General features: G+C 39.6%; 4 protein-coding genes across 4 annotated transcripts; 1 reads left to right on the forward strand and 3 right to left on the reverse strand.

Annotated features, from left to right (window-relative positions):
- Positions 1-39: 39 nt before the first annotated feature.
- Positions 40-3,286, reverse strand: LOC129585644 (uncharacterized). Its single transcript, XM_055478404.1, has 9 exons — positions 2,715-3,286; positions 2,132-2,228; positions 2,000-2,047; positions 1,850-1,939; positions 1,621-1,712; positions 1,135-1,348; positions 899-1,038; positions 604-776; positions 40-457 (listed from the first exon to the last, which is right to left on the reverse strand). Exons 1-9 carry the CDS (start codon positions 2,942-2,944, stop codon positions 354-356), a joined length of 1,188 nt encoding a protein of 395 aa, XP_055334379.1. The 5' UTR covers positions 2,945-3,286; the 3' UTR covers positions 40-353.
- Positions 3,287-4,369: 1,083 nt separating this feature from the next.
- LOC129585774 (uncharacterized) lies at positions 4,370-6,843 on the forward strand. The gene is made up of 6 exons (XM_055478617.1): positions 4,370-4,782; positions 5,007-5,109; positions 5,178-5,430; positions 5,722-5,766; positions 5,873-5,930; positions 6,019-6,843. Exons 1-6 carry the CDS (start codon positions 4,627-4,629, stop codon positions 6,271-6,273), a joined length of 870 nt encoding a protein of 289 aa, XP_055334592.1. The 5' UTR covers positions 4,370-4,626; the 3' UTR covers positions 6,274-6,843.
- On the reverse strand, positions 6,297-7,770 carry LOC129585776 (uncharacterized). The gene is made up of 2 exons (XM_055478618.1): positions 7,381-7,770; positions 6,297-7,011 (listed from the first exon to the last, which is right to left on the reverse strand). Exons 1-2 carry the CDS (start codon positions 7,564-7,566, stop codon positions 6,481-6,483), a joined length of 717 nt encoding a protein of 238 aa, XP_055334593.1. The 5' UTR covers positions 7,567-7,770; the 3' UTR covers positions 6,297-6,480.
- Positions 7,771-8,166: 396 nt separating this feature from the next.
- Positions 8,167-10,584, reverse strand: LOC129585840 (uncharacterized). The gene is made up of 5 exons (XM_055478722.1): positions 10,581-10,584; positions 10,356-10,519; positions 10,081-10,264; positions 8,898-9,906; positions 8,167-8,798 (listed from the first exon to the last, which is right to left on the reverse strand). Exons 1-5 carry the CDS (start codon positions 10,582-10,584, stop codon positions 8,357-8,359), a joined length of 1,803 nt encoding a protein of 600 aa, XP_055334697.1. The 3' UTR covers positions 8,167-8,356.
- Between the last annotated feature and the right edge of the window lie 314 nt (positions 10,585-10,898).

Genomic DNA, 10,898 nt, shown 5'->3' on the forward strand with positions numbered 1-10,898 from the left:
TCAGTTTCTGTATGCACTACCGAAGCCACAGTATATCGCTAATAACACAGTTGATGAACTGGAGAATAAAAACAGAAATTAAAACATTACACCACACATTTCGGAAATTAAAATCACTCAGCAATCACCAATGACAGTTTGTGCTGCAATCATGCAACAGGTTAAGCAGGATTATACTGCTGCAGTCCTCACCGGGAATTAACAAAATATGGCAGCCAGTAAAATTTGATAAATTATCGAACAAAAATAGGTGAACAGTCAAAGAAAATCTACTGCACTGATAGCACGAAGATGTCAGAAATCAATATAAGATACAATCGCCTGAAGAAATCGATCAAGGCACAGAAACCGCACTATGCACCTTTGACGTTTACACGGTGCCAAGCGTTATTCATAACACCGCGCAGATTCCATATACTGGCTGCATTTTCCGGTTGCGTATTGGAGCATATGTCCCCTAAAATTTAAAACCATGTACAGTTTTAGTCACAATGGCCGGCAACCACTTGATTTACAGAATACACAAATAATGACGCTTGGGGTCAAAGCTGCTTTGCCCGTATTTCACTATTTCGATCTGCAATTTCGAATAGCGTCACGTACAGGCACGGCACACAACTGTGCAAGGTGAAGGAAACTTATCCACATTAAGCGTCCACAAGCTCCAGCTCCAATAGCGATTTTCCCATCCTTTCTGTTCCTGTTTATCCTGATGCACAATATCTGCTACTTGCCAATCTTTGCCGCTGTTCAGCGACACATCGACACGAACAATTCTGCAAAAAAAAAACCAATCCCATCTCAGACTCAAATAGCGATTCCATTCATAGCATCCCGTAGTAAACGTTTGCTACTCTTAAGTGCAGAAGATACTCGCATGAAATTTACTACTGCTTACCGAGATCCGTTAGATAAAGCATAACCTTTTATGCTGTATGGTTGGTCTTTAGGGATAACCTCGTTATTTTGTGGTTGACAGATAGCAGACTGCACTGCCAGCCAAGAAATTGGAACAGATTTATCCCATAGCTCGTCCACCTATGAACCAAAAAATAGTTTAGAATTTAAATTAAATCATACAATCCATAACACTCTAAAAGAGAATAAAATAGCATAATTTCACTACATGCTCACTTTGTCCCAGTCAACGCTAGGCAGAAATAATTTGTAATCTTTTTGCTGGAAACGATTTTGCGATTCCCCGTCTATGATGTTGATCTCCTTTATCCATTTAACACTTCGCGCTCCAATAAAACCTGGAACAACGGCTCGCAAGGGATGACCGTGGTCGCGTGACAAAGGTTTTCCATTCATTGCCCATGCCAAAATCACATCACCCTTGGGATCCCTGCAAATCCGCTGGTAAGTAGAATTTGGTAAAGCAAACATAATACGCACAGAATATAAAAACGTGGTTTTACCTGTGCAACATCATGAAAGAAGCAAAGATAACAACTTAAAAGATCGTTCAGATACATTCCTTTTCCAGGTTTTAATCATAAAACGATACCGGTATATGGATGCCGTACAAGTACATCTGAACCTTATTCCAATGCAAAACTTGATATTGCATTTGGGCTACAATACAAACAGCACATGCAGGCTACAGCAAACACTAACATGGCTTTTGAAAGTGGAATGGACGATCCGTACTTCGTAATTTCTTCACAATCTTCCTCGCCGACAAATTCAACATGCAGTCTTGGGTTGTTCTAAAACGGCAAAAGGTCTTGGTCTGATCGGTGCAAAATTTATCATCCTGCAAACTAGTAGCGACGATACTATGTACCAACTTTTGGTAAAATTAAATATGGCAGGATACCAAATGCAAACATAGGTCGTAACGTACGAGATCAATTTTAGCCTTTTCCAGAACGTCTCGCAATGGTACGCCCGTCCATTCAGCATTACCTATTGCACCGATTTCCCACCCAACACCCTAGAACATGCTATGTATGCTGCATTCACGCTTGCCTTCTTCAACATGGATTCACTGCACCTTCACAGGCTTGATATCCTTGAGCTCATTTCGTCGATTTCCAGCGCACTACAAGATAATCTGCATAAAATTAAAGGTGCGATTCCATATCAATATTCACTATTATTTAGTCTAGTTCTTTAAAAAATCTACCATTAATGTGGCACTGATGGTGACATGATTCGCACTATCCTGCAGTTCCGCTAGGGACATCTTAAACGGCTGACCAACCAAGCCAGATACAGAAAACCTGCAAAAGCCAAAGCCTGATATCAACGAAAATTAATTTCAAAAAATCAATAATCTGTTAAGTGTGAAGTTATTAACCATTTACATAATATCTATATTATTATAGCTTTGCGGCCTTTGCCTACCCTAGGGAAGATATGAAACAATAACTGAATGGCGTAAGCTTCACGAGTGTTTACACAGTTTATGGTTAACTGCAGTTATCACTCGTGAAATATTGCTGTCCAGCCCATAATTTACTTACTTTATTATCATAACAGAAACACTTCACGCAACATACAAATTATTTCATGGAAAATATGGACATCGAAAATGTGCCACAAGGAAGTGCAGTCAAAGAACGATACCGAAAATTAACAAAACATTGATACAAAATTGAACCATGGAGAGAGCAATTATAAAGAACAAGAATTCCGTAAGAAGAGAGTAATTAACGGTGTGTGGGTCTCGTGCATCAAAGTGCTGCTTGCTAATAATAATTACTCACTCGTATGTTTTGGGATCAATTTCCGGAACCGGACCATGATTACGAACGTAGAAAAGATCGACCGGTGTTACAAAATGCTTGACAAGGATCCCACCGGGAGTTTCGGCGTTGAACGGTTTCTTGCTGTTGATGATCAGCTCGGATGAACGAGTTGGATCGCCTGCATAATCACAGTGCACCTTCTCATCGGACACTTTCATTCCATTAACCAAACCATGAAGCACATCCATGCTGATTAGTGCTTTCAATCTCTAAAAAAAGATTTGGAGCACACTGGCTGCACACGTAGCGTCACAACCTTATACTGTCAATCGGAAAACGGTGGAAAGACCATACGATAACTAACATATATCACAAATTTTTAAAAATCTTTGAACAAAACTCCGCAAAACGTTGACTGACTGCCTCTTGCAATTGACAAACCTCCGAGGCAAACAATCATGCCATCTGGCTCTGCATGGACGCATTTACTTCGAAACTTGCACATTTTGCCGATGACTGCGGACTCGCAGAGTGTAGTCACTGCAACTTCTGCAAGCAAGTAAGTACACACAAACAGCTGAACCGGCAATTTGTACGACCAGTAACAGATGACATGTTGTGAGCATAGCAAAATCGGATGATTTGTATGGTCCAAAATTGTCTTGAAATCTGTCCTACTTCGACTGCAGCATTGTGGTACGTAATACATTAATTATATTGAACTTTTTATGTAGCTAATGGTAAATGTTTTTCCGACCACTGGTGATCTGTCGCAAAATACAGGGAATATTAATTTTTGAGTGACGAAGCCTTAAAAATAACAAAATAGAGCAGCGCTTGAACGATAGTATTCATATTATTCTGGAATTTTGTCAACGTGTAATGTTCATAATTATTAGCAAATTGTAATTTTACTAATCTGCAGATAACAAAAATCAAAGGGGAATAATTAAAATGCAGTCAAACGCAATATAAAAGAAAACAATAAGTAACACCAGCAGATATTTTTTAGTGGGAATTCATCTGCTATATGGCAGATCGAAAGCTGCATTAAAAAAGGCTGAGAGGGTATACCAAAGCTGTGGTTATCACTTCTGTAGACATTTGAAATGTAGTCAATAACAGAGAAAAATATTGTTATAAGCTTATCAATAAGTAAATGATAATAAATTATTTGACTACACATCTCTGTCTAACATTTCGCGTTGAAGTGGAAATGACGAAGATAAGGCTCTGAACATCAGTGCCACTTTATCTCGAGATTAAGTCAACCTGGCGGATAAATAAGAGCAACATTTACTGTTCTATCAGATGTATAACACTGTAGGTTTGTGCGGTTTGATCTTTGCGACGACACGCCCGAAGCTTCTGTCTTTAGAAAATTGCGAAAACGTTGTAGCAATTGTCTATTTTTACTTATGGCACAGTGATTATACAAAAAGGTTAGCTTGAACCTTGAAGTCTTGAACTATAACAGTTTTCACAATTAACTACGTGTACTGCATGCTACTGCATCCCGGCAACATTGATGACCTTTAGCCAATTCTGAATAGGTAATAGTTCGTGCCATTGCAGTTAAAGCACATTAATCCATAATATCAATATAATTATCAAATATGTATCATTTAATATGGTACCAAACTAATAGTACGAGTACTCGCACAAATAGTGCGTGCGCTGCAGTACACTCATACAAGGTTTGTAATCCACACTTTGCGGTACACTGCTTTAAAAATAGTTACGTGCAGACGGTGCAGTACCTAATTGAAAAATTTGAGGGCTTGATAATAATGCGCTCCTAGTCACAAAAACAAAAGCTTCCTTAGAGGGTTGATTGCAACTGCTTAATAAGCAAGGTTCAACGCACTTAACTGGTCTACGCAAAATCTTTAACCATAATATTATCATAAATCTGTCCAGTTAATTTAAGATGGATAGCTACATACCTCCCGCCAATCGCAGGGACCCGAAACAAATATCAAGCTATCGTCCTTCCATTAAAACTTTGGGCTGTTACGATGATTTCATTCGACTGGGAAATCAACGAGCAACAATGTCCAAGAACCCGATTATCGTCAAACCGCATGTAAGCAGATGCACTTAACTGCATTAGTATTCCCACTCTAGTGCTCTGCTTACGTTTTGTAGTACTTGAAGTATTTTAAAAAGGGTCGTTGTGCCGAATTTAGTATCAACCCACAGCACTAATTAATCTTTTTTAGTACGAAACCGCCAGTAGAGTATACTCGTAATTAGACTTTAACGAGAAATGTACAATTCTTGTAACAGGAATTTTTGAACGCTGTTTAGATGGAGGCCGGTGAACAGATGCCGCCCATGGGTCCTATACCTCCAAAATCTCACGTTTATGGCTTGTACAAAACAAAGGCGAAATATGACAACGTAAAGTCTGGTAAGATCCATACAAATTGCTTTCTGTTTTGACCATTTATTTTTCATCTGAATTTTCAAGATTTGCAGCCATTGACGATTGGCAAAGTTTCAATACTGACAAGCAGCTGAAATTGTTTGAAAGATACCATCGTCGGCGGGACACCGTCACAGCCAATACGCGGGCACTGGACGCCAAACTGCATACGCCAAAAGAATGGAACCGGTTCGTCCTGCAGCAGAAAGATCTCTGGTGCTATCTTCCGCCTCGTACCCAGGAGTCATACAAACTGGCCCACACTTACCGTGTTCCCGAAGATGTTGACAAAAGACTACTGCCAGGGTATATGTAGTAAAAAGTCAAGAATTCTGTAATTAAAGATGTATTGCAAGTACTGCAGTACAATACAAACATAACATACTTCCTGCTCGCTTGCTCATAGACAAAGCATAATTCTCACAGTGAACTTTTACTTGCTTTACTGAACTAAATTTTTTAATATAATCGTGATTCCTAGTTATTTACTAAAACTTGGCGTTACCAGTAAGTAGATTTGACACTACTTAAGCAGATGATTTTGCGGACATGCGCTGCTAGCAATTTAATGAAACCCAATTTGTTTTCTTGATGCAGAGAAGACATCTACCGCGTTTTGGCGCATGATTATGGCCGCGAATGGTAAATGAAATTACGGTGCACTATCCGTCAGCACAACGAAAGAATTCTTTGTTTTCCTCGGGTTAAAGGATCAGATTGCTGTTCACGAAGTAAATTGTTACCACAGGTTCCGCTTGCACTACGCTACATCCAATCATGAAACAGCTTTGAATCAAATTGATCAAGTAAGGATATTAACAAACTGGAGTAATAAAAATGTTTTTCTAGAGCGATATAAACTGCGAACTTATGCGTACGTTATTTGAATTTTAGAGGATGCTGGGAGCGAAATTCAATAGCATCCGAGCAGGTTACTATACAAAAGGTCAACATGTTTTGAAAAAGCGCTTGATGTCAAGAGTCGGCCATAATATGCTACCACTTCCGGCTATCAAACCTCCGGCACGCATAAAAAATGCTCAAACGAAGCTGAACACTTTTCGAGATGGTGACCTTAAGCAAAAGAATTGGCATATATCGCAACCCGATCGCTCCCAGTGGCATTCTGCTGCGCCAGTCCGACAGTAAAGCGCGGCTAATTACTGTATATAGCAAAAATGAAAGCATTGTTTCTGTTGTTAAGTTTTCATTTCAAAATCTGCTATCGCATGCCGACTTGGTACTTGGAAACGGTAATAAAACACTGGCACAAACTTAGAGCAAGTGGTGCATTAAAAATGCACATGTCGGTTTGCATGAAATTTACAAATGTATTAGCACAAATTTTGCTCCCTATTATGCGCCAACGGATTTCTTCAGGTTTTCCTTAGCACTTTCCACGCTATCCTTTGCCGCATCTTTCAGATCACTGAGCTTTTCTTTAGCATAATCAGAAAAGTCACCAAGTTTGTCTGCCGTTGTGTCAAAAGCTTCCTTGGCTTTTCCTTTCACTTCTGCCATTTTATTTTCTGCGTCGCCTTTCAGACCTTTTGCCTTCTTTAGCGCTTCGTCCTGTAGCTCCTGGACTTTGTCACCAGCTGACTCGGCGGCATCTTTGGCTTGTTTTTTGACATCCTTGCCTTTCTTTTCCGCTTTAACTTTAACATCTTCAGCGGTGTCCATTACATCTTTTCCTAATTTCTTTCCATCATTTACAGCTTTTTCAGCCTTAGCGGACGCATCGTCAGCAAAATTTTGTGCTTTTGCTGTGCCCTCCTTGACCTTGTCTTTTAGTTGCTCTTTTTTGTCATCAAGATGCTTCGATGCTGCATCTTTAACATCCTTGCCTTTATGCTGTGCTTCTGTCCATCGTTCTTTGAAGCTTTCCTATTATAAAACTATTATAAAACGTATGCTATAAAGTAGTACAGGTATTAATTACTGGATACTGCAGTTGTTAACTGTAAAGTAAAAACTTGAGCTGCAACGAGACTGAGAACGTTTGCCTCACTTTTTCCCAAAAACGCTACGTCCGTCCGTGGTATAATTAAACTGCTAAGCATATAATTACGTGCACTTGTGCGTCGCAAAATTAACGCTGTTTTTCTAGCTGTGCAAAAGTCTCAGTTCGTATAAATTCTAAACTGCAGTTTTGTTACTGTTAATATATATATTATTTAGAAGCAACTTACATTATGCAATAAACTACAGCCAGATGTTTTAGTTATTTATGGTAACGTACAAATTTTTACAAACCTGGGCCTCATCCAGCGCAGCTTTTGCATCATCTTTGGCTTCCGGTGCCGTTTTGCCTGTCACTTTCTCAAAAGCGCTTCCGGCAGCACCTTTAATATCGTCCACAAAGTTGGCAGCGCAAAACGAGGCAATAGTCGAAATGAAAATGATTTTCCATAGAAGTGCCATTTGAAAATCCGCGTTCATGGATGGTGCAACTGTTGCTCAAATGCTTTACGGCTAAGCAGGTTAACCCAGGAAGAAATAAAAACACAAAATATATTTTTTATTTAATATACAGATACTTACTAGAGTACACTTACTATTATGCCAGTTTGTGTACTGTTATACTACTTTGTTGAAGTAATTAATTTTGGTACTGTAAAACGTACGTAAATACGGCGTGTACCAAACACGGCAACATCCAGAAAATGTTTTCAGTAAGTAATTTTCCAGTGCATTTACTCCCCAGCAACTAGTTTACCTTATGGTTAACAGCAATTTGCCTCAAAAAATATCAATTATTATAAGCTACAGGCACCGTAACAATTTATTACAGTAACATCAGGAAATATTTGCCCACACAATTATCTGTGCAGTTAGGTGAACCCACCAAAAAATATAAGTGAAATAAAAAAATCTAAAAATATGTCTCCCAAAGCAATGTAAAAATAAAAAATAGACGCTTCTCAAAGTAATATAAGGGCAGAACTAAGAACAAGTAATTATGATCCCTTGCAGTGTTGTTTTTTTATCACTGTTCACTGTGAAGTCTGAACTTTCAAATTTGCTACCAAAATCGCCCCAAATGAAGCTCTGCGGGATGATTTGTAAATTGTAATGTAATATATCAACGACCTTTTTGGATCATTTGCAAAAATATCTACAGTACGTAAAGCAGTTAAATCAGTAATTCAGTCACGGTTAAACAAAATCACTAGCTAGCACACACTGCCAGTCTAAGATGGCAAACGGAAGCTTGTTTATATTGTAGCAATCATTTCCGTTTATTTGGCTTTGTCGGATGTTTACGCTTTTTTGGCTCATTAGGTGTATTGCGCAATCCCGAAAACGGCTGAACAGCTGTAAATTTTTTCGACAACCGCTTTGAGGAGCGCTTATCGCGTTTTTTGTTTTCAAAATCTTTTTCGATCGCTGCCAGCATAACCAGGCTTTCGGTCAGTTCTGTTGTGGGCAGAAATGGGTTGACCAGCGTCACACGCCGCGCCCCTTCCGCATCGTCGGAAACATCGGCATCTTCCATTGCGCTCTGCCGGTGGGACTCTCCATGCATCTCTAAATGTTCGATTTCTTTGACGAGCTTATCAATATCCGACTCTTGGGAGAACAGTGCAACAAGATCTTTTCCATCTTTTTTGGTTTCGCCTTTGCGCAAAACTTCTTCCAAGCTCTCCGCACCACTGACAAATTTGATCTCTCTGAAATTAAGTAAAAAAATATGTTACAATTTTCAGTGATGGATCCAACGAAATGCATGCGCATGCAGCTTTGTTCGAGAAGATCGAAGCACTGGGTACCTTTGTTTGTCCATCAACCGTAGTTTTGCTTTTTCTGGAGTGCCGAAAACCTTTCCCGGCTTAGCTTTAGGTAGCAAAATTTTAGCACCCATATTCTCAATATATTCTTCTGCAGCATCCTTGGAAATGGGCCCCTTCAGTATAACCGGATTTTTGGCCTGCATGCCGGTAGCTTTCCTGGCAATTTTTTGGCTGTACGTTCTCCTGAACATCTCTTTTCTCAGTTCCTTGGTTGCGTTCTCCAAAACTGATAACTTTTTCATCCACTGGGCAGCACGAAACCGTCCCCGCGCGCGCAACACTTTTCCTGTTTCAAGCAGATCTTCGCATTCTTGTTTGAGTTGACTTAGCTCTTCCTGTAGGATGACCTTTGTCGGTACCACATTAGCTTTATCGTTCAGCTGAGCCAACGAATGCATTTTCGCATCATGAACTTTATCCCGCTCGGAAGTCACTCCGTGAATACTGTGACGCAGCTGGGACTCATAAGTCTTAAATGTATCATTGGCGCTCATGATATCCTGCATTGTGCGGTCAATATGGTATTCCAGTAACCGCAGGGAGACTTCCTGCTTTTCCGTCTCTTGTTGTAAATGTTCGACAGACGTTTGCAAACCATCTCTTTCGTTGATTATGTCAGCGAGGGTTTGTTTAATCACTTCCAGATTGATGACCTTTGCAACAGTGCTTATGTCAACCTGTTGGGCGAAAGATTCCATTAGTTTTTTTGATATGAGATCCATCGCGTCGGTTTTCGCTCTGGCGGAGGCTACTTCGGCAGCAGCAATGTCTGCTTTACGTTTTTCCACTTGCTTTTCCATTATGCGATAATACAATCGATATTCTTCGACTTCTAAGGCCTTCTGATGTAGTTCCTCGGCAAACTTGGCTTTCAAATCCATCTTGAAAATCTCCATATCGGCTAGACGTTTCTGCTGCACTTTATGGTAATGCGAGGAGAGCTGCGCCATTGTTACTTCCAAATGATGACGACGTATGAGTCGCATCACTAGAATGTTAATAAAATACGTAATTTCCAAAATGCGTTCAATACCTGACAGCTAATTGTTCGGTTTTATCAAGCAAGGGCAAGATCCGCGTTTGGAAGTAAAGCGAAGAAATAGAAAAAACACGCTGTGTAGAAAAGTTAATGGCGATTTACACCTAATTAATTGCGGGTGACCTTTTATAGCTTGCGCTTCCTGATCCGCAACATCGTCGATTCTTCGTTTGACAATTTCCTGCAACTGCTGCCATTTGTAGTGGAATTTGCGCTCCAGCTGCTCCAGTCCTTCGACACTGGTTTGCTTGATTTTTTCTTGCAGGTCATGGTTAGCAGATAAGAGTTTGTTGAAGGATTGTATTTGCTACAGATTTTCCAGTATAATTAGATTGATCGTTGATACCAATAATTATAAGTACCTGCGCACATGGCACACGCTTACGCTTACTGCTTACATGGATTATACGCTTAATTCCAGCTTCGTTTGTTTGGCTAAGAGCATGATTTGTTGGAGCTCGACCCACATTAATTACTGCTTGGGTTCTAAGGTGGTGGGAAAATAATATCTTCCCGTCTGCCTCCAGGGTCCTCTGGGCAGTGAATCTTCGGATTTTGAATTCTGTGAATTAAGATCGTACAAATTACAAATAACGCGAGAACGCAAGAAAAGTCCGCGTTACGCATTTTTCATACTTTGTTAATTATGAAGTGTTATGAACAATCACCATCAGAAATTCAGAATCATCGGCTGCTGCTTTCTTATCGAGCTCATTACTGTTTAGTAAGCGGAGCTATAATTAATAATTTTGTCCAACATTTTTAAGGACAAGAAAAACTGGTTTTTCAAAAACAAGCAAGCACGTAAGTGAAAGACAGCAGTTGTAGGCTTATTTAATAAATTTTTAATTTCAGCAACAACTTGTAGATTTCAGCAACAACTTGTACAGATAGCTACATAAATTAAAAATTCATTAAAATATAAGCAATAAACATTAGAC

This window comes from Paramacrobiotus metropolitanus, unplaced genomic scaffold, assembly GCF_019649055.1.
Source record: "Paramacrobiotus metropolitanus isolate TYO unplaced genomic scaffold, Prichtersi_v1.0 Parri_scaffold0000018, whole genome shotgun sequence".
NCBI classification, from domain to species: Eukaryota; Metazoa; Tardigrada; class Eutardigrada; order Parachela; family Macrobiotidae; genus Paramacrobiotus; species Paramacrobiotus metropolitanus.